The sequence below is a fragment of the Trachurus japonicus genome, chromosome 20 (assembly GCF_045865225.1).
Source record: "Trachurus japonicus isolate A0001 chromosome 20, Traja_1.0".
NCBI lineage: Eukaryota > Metazoa > Chordata > Actinopteri > Carangiformes > Carangidae > Trachurus > Trachurus japonicus.
Genome location: NC_140926.1, coordinates 11,292,945 through 11,312,436, shown reverse-complemented (window position 1 = coordinate 11,312,436; position 19,492 = coordinate 11,292,945). Strand labels below are relative to the sequence as shown.

Sequence of the window (19,492 nt, the reverse complement as noted above, 5' to 3'; positions counted from 1 at the left end):
CTCAAGGTGAAACTCTCATTCTGTTGGCACCTTGTCTGGACGCTCTTGGTCTTGCTGTGTGATGCACTAAAGAGGGCAATTCAGTCAGCAAAGAGTGTCTCAGATCTACTTTCATTTCTTGTATGGCTGCAGTTGTTGAGCTGCTTCACTGTTGTTGCAAGGTTTAGACCAAATGATTGTACTTTCAAGAATACTTTTCACTCTCAGAGATTTGAAACATTTCACAGGGGCATAAATGGACTCAGTCTGTCTGTCACTTGGCCAGTCAGTCACCACTGTGGTCCTCTGACTTGGTAAACATAAGTAAACAGAAGTACAACCCCTGATGGTTTTTGCCCTGTGTTTTGGAACCTCTCAAGGTCGGTTAAAAGGTTTCACTGCATCTTAAGAAGTAAATCAACACCTAGAAGCAGACATCCAAAATGTAATGCTTGTACGAATCAATACAGAAGAATCATGTTTGTACCCAGGAGAAATTGAGCTGCAGCCAAAACTCTTAATATATTTGCACTTTATGAATTGGTGTTCTTCACAGATGGAGTTTTTTTCACACTGTGTAGCCTAGATCACTTTGATCCATCAATTAATTCAAATGAAATGTGGTGTTACGTGTATCACGGAGAGCAGCTGCTGACCTGAGGATTAGGCCACAGGTGTGTATATATATATAAAAAAAAAAAAACCCACACAAACCTTCAACAACAACAACAACAGCAACAAAGCAAATGCCAGTGAACTGTCGGGGCAGACATGATGTTAGGTACAGTTTGAGGTGAAGTCTGGGTCTGGAAGCCAACTAGATGATTCATTTGTCTGTGGTTGACCAGATGGGTTACGCGCCAACACCAGCAGATGGTAGGGATGACTGACTGCACTGTCGCTGGTCATTAACATGGACATTCTCAGCCACACACACAAACACTCACACACACTGATCCTTGTTTTACTACATTCACAGGGACATGACATTGACATAATGCATTCCCTAGCATCTAACCATCCAAATTCTTACATGAACACCCAAACCATGTACAGTCCTCAGACAGCTATTCAAAGCTGTCAGATTCCACTAATGGTTATAGAGAACTACTGGTTTTAGACCATTTTAATATAATAAACACAAATACACAAGTTAATTTTCATGTAGGCCTACAGTCTACTGCAGGCACCGCACTTAAACTACCCAAACAGCTCAATTAATTATCCCACCCTCACCCATAGTGCAGTTGGGTATAATAACACAGTAGAATAATGACATTTAGGAACTCAGGCCTGCTACAGCTCTTATTACTCAGCTTTCTGGAGCAAACACGTGCTATGCAGTCTAATTTAAAAAATGTTCACCTGAAACTTATTCTGCTTCACACTTTTGGTGCAAAGTTGTTTTTCATCAAAGCACTAAGAGTAGATTGATCTTTCAGAAGAAACAGTAGCAACTGTCATGGAAGGCAATGCCTCTGACTTAGAAAGAGCCCTTCAGGGCACGGTTCAGATATCACTGTTCAAAACACTTCAGCTTACATATATAGTTCTCCAACATGTTGAATTGTCAAATATCATTCATATTTCTTCCCTGCTCATTTTTAAATTTCCATTGAGACCTGTATTGCATCTCATCTGCGTGTAGTTGAGCCATCAGTGACATGTAATTTCACGGTCTCATTACAGTATATTCATAGTAAATGTAGCATTTGAATCATAAGGTAATTAGTTTGTGCCTGTCATCTGAGACCCGTAAACCCTTTCAATCTCACTTTGTAATTAATTTCCTTGCCATTTTCACATTTTTAGCACTAAACCCTCAGAGCTCAGATTTACACTCAGTTGGCAGTTTATGTGGAACACCTGGCTAAAACTAATACAGTGTAACACAACAGTCCTACAGTAAATCCTCTCTTCATGAAGGTCACAATGTTCTTAGAGTGTTTATCAAAGCGGTTTCATAGGGAGAGAGAAGTGAAAATGAAAAAAATGGGGAAAAAATACAAATGGATTGCTGATTTAAGACTAAATGGGAATAGGAAAAACTCACCAGACTCAATGTGAGATTGATATCAGTTACAAAGGCGATATTATGTGGGCATACTGTACCATACCGTGACATATGAATAAAAAACAATTCGTTTGTTGTGAACTATCACTGGTGACCCCTGGAAGGTTTCATTTGTGGTCAGTCATGACACCAAGCTTGTTTTATAGCAGATGCATTACATTATAACAATAGAATATATGCGCCTTTGCTTCATATGCTGTCATTTATTTTCATTCCCTTCTATTAAAATGTCCAAACCCTTTTAACATCTATAAATGAGACAAATTCCTCTCTGTCTGCCTGTGACTGCAGAGACTGCCATTAAAGTAGCCATGGAAATGGGCTGTATTAATACTAGCACATGTGCACGCACACAGACACACACACACAGAACTGCACTTGTACCCACCACAGAAAGAGAGACAGTAGTACGTATACACACACAGACACACATACCTCCTTGCACACAAGTATCTCCTCACTAAAACTTTCCCTGACTGACTAAGACATTAGTCATTTGCCTATGAAAACCCATTATATGGCAGCCGATCATCATTGCTCTTACTGAGACAGAGCTCCATACAAAGTATGAGAAGCATCAATCATGCACGGACTACCTATTCACGTGTGAAATCCTTAATATATGTTTAATATGCCTTAATGGGCAAATTTATAATGTATGCTCCCTGTTCCGCTGTGTTGGCCTGCACTATGGCAAACATACCTCAAAGTCATCTTTATTTTAAAGTTAGTTTGTTAATTTGGTCACTCAATAGAAAACAGTCTCACACACCCTCAGTCACACAAAGTGGATAATAGAGTAAGATAAAGAGAATATGGCTCCTTCCAAGTGACAGAGGGATCCATCTTTGGTAATTGTTCCTGCCATACTGCGACATGATAGAGCCACACACACAAACAGATGTGATGTCATGGGTCATTAAATCATGGTTTGTTTGTATGTTGGCAGCTCTGTGATGAAGGGAGGGTAAGTGAGAGTGGCACCAGATTGTTGATGAGGGGGCCATAATGAGTGTGACACCAGTGAGGAGAAAGGGCATGGTTTCTGTCATGTTCTGCACTTCCTGTCTGAACAGATAAATGCGGGGGCAGACTGAGGGTGAAAATTATAGTGTGTGAGAGATGTATCAACATTCCTATTTAAATCCAACATTTTCCCTCCCTGAAACAAGATGTGTGCACACATCTGCACTCACAGGCCACTGAGATTGCAATGCTCCACTCTATTATTCTCTGGAGTATGAAAAATGAGTAGTCAATAGATAATATATGAAGCATTATGATTATAATGATCATGGCGCCCCGCACTAAAGATGAAATCCATGTTTGCTTTCCCTTTCCACAGGATATTACTTTCCACAAAACCTCTCTGGTACTTTGTTACATCAAACAGTAGATACCTGCATTAACCCTGCTCTATGATGTTTTAATCTATTTTTTAAGCGATAAAAATAAAAGACTCAAAAGACAAAACCATTTCACTGAGGAATTCATTCTGTTCTGTTCTGAATCTGTTCATAAGTGATACATTTGGGGGGGTCAGAATTAGATTGGGTAGCTTTCATTCCTGTAGTTTGGTTAATTTGTTCTGGACTATAGAAAAAGGATGAATTGTTGCCTTTTACCGGCCGTTTCTTGTTGAGGTCGCAATCAGAGGGGATGAGAGAAAAGACTTATAGTTGGCCTGAGGCTAATTACACAAACAAGGCAGCTTCTTGGCTTTTGGCAGCCTCCCGGGTGCCTCCAAACAGATTGTACTTGGAGGTCACAGAAAGGCTTCATTTGACAAGGGTCAATTAAAAACAACAGCACAAAGCAGACAAAAGTTAAGGTACAGTTTCCAGGATGAGTTTATCTTTTGGAGAAAAAGTTTTTCTTTTCTGGAGAACAGACCTGTGTGGTGATGTATCCTGACAAGTCTGCGTCAGGTATTTTGATGTGCAGTGCATACTGCCGGCGTGCTAACCCTCAGTCCAGCCCTGCAGCTAGTGGATGGCTCCTTTTGAGTTGAACTGTTCCTTATGGTTGTGTTGTTCTTTCATCATTAAGATAAAGTTTCCATTATCCGTTTGACTTTTATGAATTTTGCCTCATAGCCCGCTCAAATTCAGAATGAGAAATGTTTCATTTAGCCAAGAGTAACAGATGCATCAGGAATGCGATGCAGTTAATCCATGCCAATCTGACAGAAACACGATACAGTACACACTGCAGGACTGACACACTGCAGGTAGATTCAGGACACAACATCGGGAGCCGTGTGGAAAGAGAGGAGGTCAATATGATAGAGCTTCAGAACCTGTGTGTCTTCCAGTCGACCCAATGTCCCACAGAGAGCAGTGTGTCAACAATAATGAGAGGAATGGACAGGAAGAGAAACAGCAAGGATTAAACCAGCTCTGAGTGTATACTATATGTGTATTTGTGTTTCTGCAGCTTCTGACATCTGCTGTTTGCTGAGAAACAACCAGAACAGCAGGGACTAAATGGGAGAGAATAAAAAGATGAGTGTCAAGTCTGTGAGTTGAGTTTAGGTGATGCACCCTGGTCACACATGTTTGTGCCTACATATACACCCAAGTTCACAAAACATACACACAGCGTTTTTTCCACAAACAGAGCTGTCAAGGTAAGGCAACAGTTTCCCTGAATGATTGCCACAATGTGAATATTCAAAATAGGTTATTTTCACATTGGCCTCAAGTGCAACTCCAGAATAACAATATGCTCCATTGTTCTCTGCTACGCATGAAGTGTTTTCTCTTGTTCTCTTTCCCAATAGTTTTTAATTAAGACCCCATTCAAACCTCCAGCTGAACATTCTTATGGTCAAAAGAGTTATTTTCTTACTTTTCAGAAAGTTTAGCTAACACAGTCTGAGTATAGTCTAAGACACACTGATAATGCTTCATTTCCACCAGGATTAAGGAAGAAGAAAAGCAACATTTTTCTCTGCATGTGGAGAATGAAGATAATTAAGACCAAAGTGCTGTCTCTTTCATTCTCTCTCTCCCTTTTTTTAATATAACAGAGGCCTGGGTTTACACTGCTGAATAGCTGCTCACACTGTGTGAGTTTAAATAAAAAAACTGAGGTCATAGTAATGTGGAAGTCAATTGTTCATGTGCAGTAGTGTTAATGAGTCACATTTTTATCTGCTTTTTTAGCCACCTTACATCGAAACTGGATGTGTTTTTTTTCTTCCTTAAATTATTAAATTGATTTCATGCATGTATTGTGAACAAAAAACAGTGTCATGGTCAAGATGTCAGAGCGCAGTGGGCTCTGACAAACAATAACAAGATTAACAAATCCTCTTCCCTCAACTACTTAAATTCAGTTTGGTGTTTCAGTTACCACTTCTTGAATCTAAGTAAAGACCCGCAAAGAAAAGCAATGAGTGGGCTCGGTTATGGATTTGCCAATTCTTAGATGTGTGGAAGCTGAGCAGCACCTATTGATAAATATTACAAATGTGGTTCACCATGGTGGAGATGGGGCACTTCTACAGCAGGGTGGGGTGTCTTTTGTGGCATCACTCTAGAGTGCTTGAAAATCTTCACAAAATGTCCTGGGAAACCTCTAGATATCAATGACTGACTGACTCCACACTGTTGAAATGTGCAACAGTAGACTGTGTATCCTTGACTGCAGTGAGAGGCTTACCAACTAACAGAGATGCAGACAAACAAAGAAAGTAAAGATTATCATATCATTTAATACTTTAAGTATATTCTTGCTTGAAATGAAAATCTTAGGTAAATAGCAAGTTTTGTGTTTTGCTGCCTTTGCAGCTGCAATGATTTGCACACCATGCAGCTGTCACTTAAAATGGCCAATTCAAGTAGTAATTTAAATGCGAGTGTATAAATGTAACCGGCTATCAGTCGAAGATGCCTCGCACTTTGCTCACTAGTATTACAAAATCCTTTCAGTTTCCCTCTATTACATTTCTGAATACATCAATAGTAATGGAGAACACTGACATTTACTTGGTTTTTTTATGTATAATTCTCATCCAGTACAGAAAACGCATTATGAAAGGTTGAGTCAAGCAGACTGTCAGGAGATTAAGGAGAAACAGGAGCCACATAACTTTTAGTAAGGCACAGGGCATTGTCCAAAACCCTGAAATTGATGTCCTACATTATCCTGCTGACTTTCTAACGAGAGGGTGTATCTTCTGGAAGCCGTGTACCTCATATGCACAGAAGGTCATGAGTCAAAAGTTTCAGTTTCTAACAACGTTCCTGAGCTGCGTGCCTATCATAGGTTATTGAGAATGCAATATTATCACTGCTAATTTATGCGGTTTTAATTGAATCTTGGAAACTCTCCAGGTTAGTTTTAGGCTGCTTCCCTGCATAACAGACAGACACTCTGAAGGTCACAGACTTTCTTCGAACAAAAGATATGGGAAAATGTGATCTATTGGTCATGTAATACAACCTGTTACATCAAACTATTGGTATCTGACAAACACCACAATTGTTATGGTTTGCCTAAATGTACAATTTATGTTTTGACTTTTGGACTTTCTATATTTAGATATGTATTTATTTCTTGTTTTGTTTTGGTATTACTCCCCTCGTGTGTCTTGTGGTTATTAAACCTTCTGTCTTTGTCCTGTTTCTATTAATTCTTCCACATGGTAAAAGTCATGTCTACCTTTCATAAGGACTTCAAACGTCTGCACAACCCACATTACCTGCTTGTCCAGGAATCACCAACACCTTAACATCAATTTAAAAAGTCCCCTAGTGCTCCTTCCGATTGTTCAAAAGCTTCACACAATGTCAACTGGAAAATTTTAATAAGATAAAGACACTGGAGGTGTTCTCTCTATTCAACCTTTGATGAGCTCCTCACAAAGGTTACACAGCCTTGCCTCCACTACAAGAGGAGAATTATTTTGAAAATGAAACCAATCCTCTCAGCATCTGACTTAGAGAAGGTCATTAACGCACATTTTTTCTCTTGATAACCTGCAGTCCTCCTTCCTCACTCAAAGGTCCTTTTTTACACCTGCAGCCACTCCAAAATGCTCAAACAAGTTTTCATCCTCCTGTGCGGACTCCCCGTAAAGTCTGAACTTCTTTTTCTTCTTGCTGGCAACTCTAAAGCACAGTGTGATTTAGCCCCTGAGCACATTATTGACCTTTTAACTTTTGAATCAGAGCACACCTTCATATTCATCAGCTAAGAACTTATAGGGACACCATTTGAGTTTCTACAGTATATTCTCTTCACTTAGCAGAATGAGTGGTGTTGAATGAAATAATAGCAATAGTTTTTTCCAGTGTTGACAAATTAAGCACTTCTGTGCCTTTATAATGTCTTTATACTAAATCCTTGAAATTTCTATTATTTACAGCACAGCCCACATTATTAACCAAGACGAATAATTAGCCTAAAGCTACTTATTGTGTGTCACACAGACTATATATAAAGACTCTAATTAATAATTATTTGCAGTACCAATAAATCTGCAGATTATTTTCTAAATTAACTTACCAAGCATAACATTATATATAACATACATACATACATATAACATACATAACATATAACAAGACAATACTAAAAAAAAAAAAAAAGATAACAACAGTTTTCTAGTGATGTCTTCAAGTTGATTTGTTATTGGTCTGATAAACCAATTTAAATTCCAGTCCGCACATCGGAGAGACTGATACCATCCATCAATTCCTTGTACTGATTGTTCTTTGGGGGCTGCTGGAATCAATCCCAGCTGGCATTGGGTAAGAGTCAGTGTGCTCCCTGGACAGGTCACCAGTCTGTCACAGCGCTGACATATAGAGACAAACAACAATGCACAGTCACACCTGCATAAAATTTAGAGGCGGCGATTAACCTGGACCCAGCACCTTCCTGCTGTAGGGCACCAAATTTGATTGGAAATTTTTGTGGGGGAAAAAAAACATTGGGGTAACCTGACAAAATAACTGGCAACTGTTGAACTGTCCTATCACATTACATATTTATCCATAGAATAACACTTACTATCTCCCTGGCAGCGGAGCGGTCCAACAGTCAGCTTGGCCAAAGATCCCGGTCTGTTGGTGTCACCCACTGCAACCTGGCTGACTGGCAGGTGTTCCTTATAAACCAGGAGACCAGAATCTTCTTTCCTGTGGGATGGATCATAAGAAACACGCAAAAAGAGGTAGAAATCCATTGTGAATGCTTTTTAGTATCTTCAGCTTGTTCTTTTTTTGTTGCTAGTAATTTCTACATGAATCAAAGAATAAAGGGTAACCTTTCAATTGACAGGGCGTTGATTAAATAGTATTTATGTGGTAATTATGTAGTTATGTAAAGACAATTACAGTCAAGTAGGTTTTTTTAATTACAGTGATTTTGTATCAAATTTGACTGTTGACCAAAAGAAACCGCTTCCATGATTAAAATGACAGAATATCTCTTTGTTTGAAAATTGCTGGAAACATCTGGAATAATGTAAGTGTAGGCTACAACTCAACAAATTAAATAGCTTCGGTATTTTTGAAAGTAACATTAAACTGTTAAAGCAGAAGTAAGTGGTCCGGTCGTTTTCGCTAATGCTGCGTTCCAGGCAGGCTTTTGAAATCGTAAATTACGGCTTCAAGTCACAACTTACGACTTTGTAGCGTTTCAGGCAACCCACTCGTGTTTTTCCGACCTGTTTTACCGGTGAAAGTCACTATAACGGCCACTCATAACTTCCGACCGGTGAACTCGTACCAGATCGAACTGGTACCACTTCACGGTCGGAAAAATACGAGTTTCCTTGAACGCACCATAACAGTCCTCGTCCCTACGTCGCCACATTCACGGCGTTCCTTGGCTGCACACACAGCCCTGCATGCCGTTCTCTCTCCTCATTGGATAAAAACTGTAGGATACGATAAATGTTTTCTCTTCGGCTCAGAGCAGAGTGACTGAGAGACCCGTGTTTCAGTCCAAACACTCTATGTAAGTGATTGCTGTCGGAAGATATAACTATTTAAGACTTATATTAACACAAATATATCACTTACTTCTGCTTTAAGTCGTTAGGTCAATGTTAAGGAGAGTAAATCAACAAAATTGAAACTGTCAATCAAAAATATATCTATAGAAGGATAAATAAATAAAAGAAAGCTTTACTTTCCCCTGCCATCACATTAACCACTCCACAGACAATATCAAAACAGACAGCAGAGCAGAAATATTAAACATTTAAATCATAGCCTTCAAAGTGGTAATGAGTTTGAGTTTGACATGTTTTAAATTATTCACAGAACAATTTGATTTTAATTATTTGCCATTCAATACAATTTAGAAATGAAACCGTGAAAGAGCTCATTTGTGGCTGTGTGTATGTACATGTGAGCATGTGTGCAAGCTTACACGTCGTGTGTGTGTGTTTTTCAATGTGCTGCCAAAAGTAAGGGTAATGAGTGGAAATAGAGTTATATGGGTAATATTTCAAAAGCTCACTCAGCCAAACAATGAGACATTAATGCATACAATATTAATGGAGAGAACCAGACTGAGTAAGACGTATTTGTAATCTCATCAGTTTTAGAGATGAGGCAGGAGACACGAAAGCAAATGAAATCTCTCCTTCTTGCTAACACATGGTAATTACTCACATACAGTTTGCGCACACACATGCACACACCCACAGACAACGATCCAGTTGGTTTAATGAGAATATCCATCAGCTCGCTAAAAGAGCTGTGAAACACAAACTGTTGGTTCTGGAGGCAAACTTCCCTCTTAAATAAACGCATCATTGATGGTGGCATTCATCATTCAACCCCCTCAGTCTTTGATGTCACAGGCACCTCATCAGACTGTCCAGCTAAGGCTTGGAGATCAACGCATACATTAGCATCAGCAGTGGCGACAACTCTGTTTCAGCAGTGTGCCTATGACATTTTCCTTTTAAGTTCACTTGATGCAGCAAAGCAATACAATCATCTAGCTTTCAGGCAAGATGTTCTCTTGTACAGTTGAGTCTTTTGAGGGAAATTTCTGAGGTGATTGGGTTATATAAATAAGACGTCACCTCTTTGTAGTGTATGCGTGTACAGTACAATATGTGTGAATGTCAATGGGAACGAATATATCTGTAAAAGAATATGTACTCATGGGATGTAATAGGCATGGTGACCTTCACGGTTTCATTTTCACAATTTTATTAACAGCTGCATGTCTGAACATTATTATACTTAGTGCTTATATTATGTTATGAAAGTAAAGCAAAGGTTCAACCAGTTTCTCTGACTACTTTAGAAAATCTGTAGGCGTAGTTCACTATGATTCTTAAGACAGTGCATCGCTGATTGCAGACATGTCGATGAAAGAATCTCACATTTGTAGCCAGCAAGAGTCAAGTTCACTGTTGAAAGAACAACTTTTGACAGCAAGTTTAATCGACTGTAGCTAATTACCTAATTAATAAATGTTACCTTTCGGAGATGGTTGACTGGTTTAATATATTCTGGATGGCTCTGGATATCATGCTAAAAGGTCACACCTATGATAAGTTAGAGGGAAAAAGTCTGCTTTGACAACAGCAGACATGAGTATACTGTAAAGCAGTGTTGTTACAGAAGTACAGGCTTGCACCGGACCGGGATAAATACGGTTTAGCATCTAATGACCAGAGCGTCATGTTAGCAGAACAATCAACCGGTAGGATCGGTCTATATATAATATACTGCAAACTCCCCATGTTTATCCATCAACTTGTTATCTTGCTGGTATCATACTGTACTGATGCACAATATATAGGTGGGGGGTTGTCATTTACTGCTGACAGTCATGCGCCTCTCCATTCATGTTTAAACTTAAGTTTTTGTGTTTTACTGTAATTCTAAGGAGCCACACTGAAAACGGAGTGACCGGTGCCAACAGAAGAAGGACATCATGGAGCTGTGATGATGATGAAACCAGGAAACCATCTCCTGCCCAGCCTCCTCTGATGAGAGATTAGACCAACTGTTTGTTTATTATTCTATATTCACATTTGACCTCCAACTTTTTAGGTTGAACATAAAATGGCAGTTAAGTTTTTTATGCAGTTACTTTCATATTCCAATTAATACATAACTTAGACCATGATTGTTATCGTTGAAAAAGGTGATACTAAAAAAAAGTTACTGTGAATAAATTGTTGTATTTCTTTTACAGATTTACCATAATCTCATGATCAATGTATAGAGTGCAAAAGCTTTGATATTCATCTCTGGATGATTTATTGTCATTTCAAGAAAGTTGAAACCCGGCTTTAATGTCATATTCCTAAGCAGACAAATCTTAATGTAATTATCTATACTTTGGTATCTGACATAATGACTTAGGATGCATCATAGATTCTTTTAAATGCATGCACATGTGTTACACTTTACTTAACACCAACAATGAAACATTATGGTGAGGTATGCTGCATTATAGATGCATCCATATAAACTTCACTTTACTTAAAGCATACATTGATAACTTATGATCCTTCATGGAATATTATAGCATCCTATGAGTCCTTATAACAGTTGATTGTTAGGTGTGTGTATAGACGGGTATAATGTATTATAAACCCCATCAGTCAGTCTGTAGTTTATAACCAGTCAAGAGCACTCGTAAGGCCCTTGGATTTATAAATCATTATAAACTAGATTTATAACTGTTGATATAGTGCATCATAAAGCTTTATGTGTGTTTATGAGTGTAGTCATAGTGCATTATGACTGATTATGATGAGCATTATAATGCACTATGAATGCACTCATAATGCACTATAGAGGTGGTCTTCATAGAAAGTGTTACCAGAAGTTCAATGTATGCATTGTTGTTTGTATTTCAAGCTATCTGCTTCACTTTTACAAAATAAAGTTTTTTTGAGGATGAAGAGTAAAGGGTGTTTGACAAATCTAATACTATCTTGGTTAATTAGCCTTCGCTGACATTTCTGGTCTGAGAATACCACACAGTGGATGTGTCGGTCTTGAACTGGGCTTTTTTTTTTTTTTTTTTTAAATGTAATCTGTAATCCCACACATTTCACAGTTCATTAATGATATGCAAATTCCTGTCATTGGACATAACACTGACCTCCTACTAGCAACCTAGTTAGCCGGACAGACTGATCTTTGACATTTGTGTTAAACAGATATACACATTATTTCACTCTTTCCCTACACAATCAAATGTAATTGCCAAGATTTTTGACATAATATGTGCAAAATAAATCCTCTGACACACCAAAGATATTGTAGCATTTATGGAGCCAAAAGCAAAGCTGAGCTAAGATGAATACAGCTGGATACTCAAAGATGCATTAAGCCAAATGCAGAGCAGAATGACATGAATATATAGATGTGCTGACTTAGCTCAGTGAATGTCCCTGTGTAACCTGCTAAGCTCCACTGCGGTGACTGAAAACCGTTCACTGCCATCTGTTTCTCCTACTGTGAAGAAATTGATCAATACATTACAAGTTTGTGCTGCTGAATGTGTACATGATGGACAGACTCACCACTGTGCAAGGTCGGCGTCACAGTTGCAGTCGTATTTGGGGTCAGTGCAGTTCCTGTCGATGCCACAGGCACATTTCTGGATGCCAGGTCCCGAGCCGCCCCAGTAGAAGTGCTTCTCACTGCCCCGGCCCACCCACCATGTGTAGGGGGTCCCATCTGGGGACCAAACAAAGACAGACACAAACAAAAAAAAACTTGTTGTTACTGTTTTTGGCAAACCGTGTGTCACACATACAGCAGAAACAAAAAACACAAACTTTTGTGAAGGGTATTAAGTTGTGCTGCTTAACAGTCCAAGCCCCTTCCCATTAAACGTGATTCATTGTTCAGGCATTGACAGTTTGAGGCTTTTGTCACATTAGTGTGATTTATATTGACAACTAGCAGCTGCATGTTTGATGTGATTCATATGCTCAACTTGTTAAACAAAGAAAGCTGGATGGTATATGCCTTTGAGAGAGGCAGGCACACTTAGTCACAGATCACACCTGTGATTTTACTGATCTATTTAAAACAGCACCATCCCTGCATGTACATTAATCCTTAGCATCATTAGGTGAGAGCGTGCAAATGTTTTCCCTTTGAAACACATCTGTTAACACACAAAAACCTGTCTGTGTGTGTGTTTCAATGAATGGATAAAAGGTGAAGGATCGCCGTTCTTCAATAAGAAATGTAATATTATTTTCTTAGCTTTGGGTAACGTATTCAGGCATGGGATGGTAACTAGGCCGAGAGACGGGTGTAAATATTTTGGTGGCTGGCAATATATCACAATAACAGCAAGAGAGACTGAAACAATATTACATTTCCCTCTTTATTCTGCGAATATAAGCTGCATTGTCAATATCACTTTGTCAAATTCCATCAGAGACAATGAAATCTCCCGAGCCACATCTTTTTTACAGAAGAGGATTGAAGCTGACTTTTGATGCAGCACAATTGCACTGAGGTGTGATATACTGTATTATTATACTTTTGATCTACTGGACTGGGGATAAACTCCAGGAGGAAGCTACAGATGTGCCTTTGTGTGTTTAAATATATATGTGTGTGTGTGTTTGGCCTTAGTGACCCATGGGTTTATTGTCCTCATAAAGAGAATTAGCCTCATCTCTCTTCAGGCCACTGTTCAGACAAGCCATTGTCAATAGGATTAACACTGTCTCCTCAAGAGACTTCACAACCCTCTCCCTTTGTGTGTACACACATGAGTGTGTGGGTATGTTGTTGTACTTCTATTCAAGTGAGAACCAAGTTTCTCTTTAAGACCTTCACAGTTAGGTCGGTGTGGTCCCCAACCACAGACAACCAAGCTAAACCCCAGGCCAACCAAAACGCCATCCACTCTGTCCCCAACCCAATTAATGAGCGGCATGCCATCGTCCTTGAAGCTGCTCTGTGGCCACTTTGAACAACAACAACCGCTTGCCAGTCACTTGCCATGTAGGGATAGTTATGTGTTGTTATGTTCCTTCTTGCCCTGATAACACAGGAAAAGCAAAACCTCATAATGAGTGAATGTATGTATGCATCAATCATCTCCAAACTCATAAGCTTCTTTCTGCTGAACAAAATACACTATAGAATAAAAGCAATATGCTCCACCACTTGGCTGCTGGATGCCCAAGTTCTATAGATGCATTAGATAAATAAATAATGGGCTGGCTTGCAAACATAAGCACATCCTTGTGGTCAGACTTTACAGTGCAGACTTGGGAAGACAAGACTCCATGTCTTGTGTCAGAGCCAAAAAGACAACCAACCAAGTAAACCAAACCAAAACATACAGCATTACAGTGAGTGAATGCCCCACATGCCCTAATTTTCTTTTTCTGCTTGGCCTCTCACTTACCCTGCCATGTCATAACAAAAATAATCAAAATTAATCCTTTTCACAAGTTGTTTTTCAGGATGAGTAATCAAAGAAGACAGTGGGGAGGAGATGAGAGAGGGGGAAAGGAGAGGAGGGCATCAGGTGGAATGGGAGCTATGCATTGTGCCAGTTTAAAGTCTCCTGTGTGATTTGGTTAAAGCTCTGCCAAAACAAACAACCGAGGAGTGGAGGAGTGGAGAGAGTGAGGAAGATGGCGGAGGGGGAGATGAGAGAACGACAGCATGCATGGATGGAGATGTGAGGAAGGAGAGATAGAATCATATTGGCAGAGAGTTCATATGGAGAGGGCACTGCCAAGATGAGGCTCAGGAGCATGGCTATGTGTGTGAGTGGGAGCGTGTTTGTGTGTCTTTGGAGGACAGTGTCTGAGTGCGATTGTGTGTGCAAGTCAGATTGGAATATTTTATGACAGTATGTATGATAATTTAATGTTACTTTAGTATTTCATATTTATTCAGCTTGCGTTTTTTGTTTTAGGCTTTGGCTGGATTTATTCACTTTTCCCTACTGTATATTGTCCATTGTATCCCACAATGCCCTGTGAGAAGTATAGTGTACAACTGATGGCCACTAACCAAGCAATATGTACCATCATGCATTGCATTTGCGCTGGGAGACAGAAAAAAACGAGTAGCATCCAAAAGCTCATTGTAGAGTCCTCAACATCGAATCCTTGGATACTGAGTGACAGAGTGATTGGTTTTCAACAGAGATGTTTCTGAATTTCTATTCCCATGTCCTTGTAATTACTTTGACAATATAATCTTATAAAAGTTGATAGAAATATAGTTATAATGAAGCAGAATTATACATTAAACCTCAAAGGATGAATAAATAAAGAAGTTTAAATGTCCTGTCTCTATCTTATTAATAACCCTATACTCTTTACAGTACAGCCCTCCTTACCCCTTACTTTCTCTCTTGTAGCCAAGTTCCAGCTTGCACAAAAAACGTAGTAAAGGAGAACGCAGACATGTCAGATTGATAAGGCCTGGGGTTGTGTTCTTCTTCTGTCCTCTGGGACGTACCCCACAACACTACTTATTGTGATGACTTTATCCATCTGTTATTTCAGCAACACACGCAGACACACACCTATTTATCTCCCTTCTTATCGAGAGAGGTTAATGTCGGCATCTTTATCATGTCCGCTGCATTTTGTACAGAGATTCCCTGAGCAAAGACAGATAGAGCAACAAAAAGAAAGAGACACAGACACAGAGAAGAAGACAGACAGTAAGATGGAGATAGGAGCTGAGATAACAATGACAGCAAAAAAAAAGTCAGCAATAACGAGTGTGATCGCTGTCTTCATTGTGATAAGAGAACTGACAGTTTCATCCCTCTGTCATGACGATTAATGCTATAGCCAGACAATTAGATCCAAAATGGCACCCGCAATTTTCACATTAACGTCAGAAAGACGACAGCTTTTCACTCTGCAGGAGGGCTCCTGAACCAATTCTCATCCATATTGTTCATATTAGGCCTAATCTGTATAGGGTATCTTTACCTGGAGGCTACATCTTAATACTTAAACCCATGGTTGGGCAATAAAACGTTATATACGGTGCAATGGCAGATGTGTCCACTAGGAGGAATTTGTCAATAGCATCTCACCGTGGCATCTATTCTTTAGTGCCTCTGCTATGTATTTATGGCAGGCAGTGATGTCACAAATCCAGCTGCCTTGCGAGGTTATGAGATTTGGGAAGCAGGACTGTTTACCATGTTCTCATGTGATGTATGGACGTTCTGTGCTGCTAAGTTGGCTCGCTACCACCACAGAGGAGATGCAGAATAAAATAGGAGGATAAAATTGGACAGGCGAGAGGGCTCCCACCTGACACACGACAAAAGAGAAGAACCGGTTATTAAAAGTGGTGTGGCTTCTGTCATGTGAAGCATACAGTATGGTTATTTTAAACCATCCACAGAGCGGCTAATACAGAGGCTCAGGACAGGCAGATTTTGGAGCTGGTAGTCTGGCTGCTGGGGCCAGTGACAGAGTTAATTAACACAGTGTTTTTATAAATAAATCACGTAAGCTGTCGTGTTATGTTCCTTAAGCTCCGACAGCTACTGCGGGTACATTTATAACGTTCATTCAACATCAACTTCAAATGATGGCTTTTAGTGGTCGGCTACTGGAGAGGTGGCTCAATATGAAGAAACAGAGGAGGGGGAGAGAGAGTGAGATCAAAGGCACTGTAAACAGCGATCAGCCCAGTGAAGCAGGCTGTGCGTCTCACTGTGGTTTAGTGTGGCCGTCATGCACACTGGCTGTTTGTGATGATGTCTCCAGATGGATTTTACTGCATAAATCCTGATTTCTATTCCCAGTGTGTCCCTGGTCACATTGCTTACCTGTATGACAAAGGACAGTTGGTAGTTTGCATCAAACCACCAATCACAGACAGGTCTGCAGGACAAAGACGGACATGTCCATAAAACACATGATCTTTTACAAGTACCTGTAGATGGGCCACACTTCATATCAAGGGGTCACATCTCCACCAGTCAGAGCGTGAACTGACTGAAAGGGCAATGGACCCAAAATAGCGCTCGATGGGCTCAGCTTCTCATACTAGTCTGGGAGATGATGGCTTTTAAGAAAGGCGGTCAGAAGGAGCTGAAATGCCAGAGTGGCATTCATAACCCTTAGATGCAGGCTTCTCATAAACCTGTCTCAGACATCACCTTTTACTCCGTTTCCTCTCTGGAGTCATTATATCTATAAAAGCGGTCATTATTGACTCATATTTATACTGAATTCCTCCTCCGCCCCCGCTGAGTGACAGAGGTCAGAGGGCAAAGGCACAGTAGATGCAAACAAGCTTATATGCAAACATGTGCAGAGTATAAACAGTTCAGCTGCTCTCTGCATTGATCTCTGTGGATCTGTGGAAGTGAATCAATACTCTCCATCTCTCTCCTCTAACAAGAGCAAATACTATACTTTTTAGAAAAAAAAAGAAAAGTCAAGAATAAGTCGTAGGAACACTGCCGACACTCTTTGCTAAAATAACACCCATCAGGAGACACAACAAAAATGTGCACACCCACTGATACACACTTATACCCTTGCTCTCACACTGAAGGTGCCTGGACAAAGACGAGAGTATCAAACAACACCCTCACGCACACATATATTTTCCGTCAAAGTGGTGGATCAATTGGTCTGTGTCGGGGCGGTGTTGGTTTCTGTTCTTTGTTGTTGTCGTTTGCTTGAGTTTCTGTTTGTTGTGCAGGAAGCCTGATGTCTCCACTCTGCACCCGCTGGTCTTTGTTAGCCTCCTATCCTCTTAACATCTCTGTTTTTTGTAGGGAGACTGTAGGGAGGCATATTAGCCATGCCCCGGGATCTCTCCCAAGAGCTACAGATAATGCGGCGTGCGTTTGTGTGTGGATATGAGAAAAAGAGATAGTGAGTATTTGTGTGCCTCTTTCTTTGTCTTGCTCCTTTTGTTTATCTATACGAGTCTGTGTGTGTCTGTGTATTCTCCTCTCTGCTCCTTTTAATCTGTCTTCGAGACTTGGTCGGGCTCCCCTGTCTCTTTCTATTGTCTCATGTCTTTCTTCTCTCCTAGACCACCTTTCCATCAATTTACCATGAGAACCCCTCCTACCTTCATGCTCTTCGTCCATTTTTATTTAGGCCTTCCTCTCCTTCATGCTCCCCACCATTTCTTTGCCCTCTCATATCGCCTGGTCTCAGAGGCCTCTTTCTCCCCATCTCTCTTCCCATTATGCCTCTATACTCTCCCCTCCCTCTCTCTCATATCTGCTTTACACACCTTTTCCTTACATTCTGATATCAGCCGGCCTCCGTGGCCTTCCTCTCTTTCTCCTTGCTTCATATCTGTCCATCTATCCCACGTCTCCATAACTCGTCCCTGGCATCTAATCTCTTTATGTTCTCATTAGTCCCACCATAATCTGCCCTTTAATCCGTGCTAATTGCAAACTCCTCTTGCTCTGATCCTGATCTGACGATGTATTTGAAACACATCCCGTCCTCCCTGCCTGTCCCATATGGCTTGATCAGGGAAAGTCTACAGTGCATACCAAAATATAAAATGCCTTGTGCTCTGTAAGTCCTTGTAATTCGTTACCCTTGGTTGACTATATGTGGGTGAAATTGAGGTCTGAATATTGTGAGGTAATTTAAAAAGTACTAGCAGCACTGTGAAGCAGTGCTCTTTAAAGTTGGCCGCAATTTTGTTGGTATAATCTGCACAAGGACACTCAAAAAGCCTGCACAGTTCATCAGGTTTGTATAATGTTGTGCACAAAAAAACCCCTCTGTTCCACTGAACAGCTGGTGGAAAACAAGCATCCAAAAAATGTAGCAATGTACTAACAGAGGCGAGAAGAAGTAAACTGCTAGCATGTGAACAAAGTTCGTTTTTAACTTTTACAAATATATAATCTGCAGATATTGTATGGAGAAGGTAATACATTCAGCATCTTCGATATGTTATATAGAAATCTGAATGCAAATATAATTTCATTTCCATAAACATGCCTTGGTTGGTATCCTGTCTTGTAAAAAGAAAGAAAGAAAAGAAAACAAACTCAAGCAGTTCATTAATCATTAAATCATGCAATTGCTATTCTCATTTCACAGGTACATTGTGTCCATTAGACAAGGCTGCCATTATCTTTAGTGCTGCACCACTCAAGGACCTATTCAATCTGAAAGGCAGTGAGAGGAAAATAAATGGGAAAACATAGATTTCTTATACCCGTTGTTTTTTGTTGTGTCTTCAAAAAGCACAAATTCTATGAATCCTGCATTTTCATGGCAGAGGGAGGAGGTTAAAGAGGGACAGTGCAGAAATGAGTTTGCCGTTGCCTGCAGTGCAAGCAGTGTCAGATGAGACATCTCCGTTGTCTACATCAGAACACACAGCAGACAGGCCCGGGGAAGGATAATGAGTTATTTCAACAGTTTCTACCTGAGAGCACCCATAACGGGATCCACCTCCCTGACAGTTCTGAGGCCAAGCCCCCCCA

The 19,492-nt window shown here is 40.1% G+C and overlaps 1 protein-coding gene across 2 annotated transcripts in view; it reads right to left on the bottom strand.

The window, feature by feature from the left end:
• The window catches only part of cntnap2a (contactin associated protein 2a), a 316,348-nt gene that overhangs the window by 53,877 nt on the left and 242,979 nt on the right, over positions 1-19,492 (bottom strand). For both annotated transcript variants that reach the window (XM_085763401.1, XM_085763400.1), the window contains exons 16-17: positions 12,576-12,732; positions 8,075-8,202 (exon numbers count right to left, since the gene is read on the bottom strand). In XM_085763401.1, coding sequence (XP_085619527.1) covers positions 8,075-8,202; positions 12,576-12,732 — 285 coding nt within the window. The remainder of the gene's footprint in view (positions 1-8,074; positions 8,203-12,575; positions 12,733-19,492) is intronic.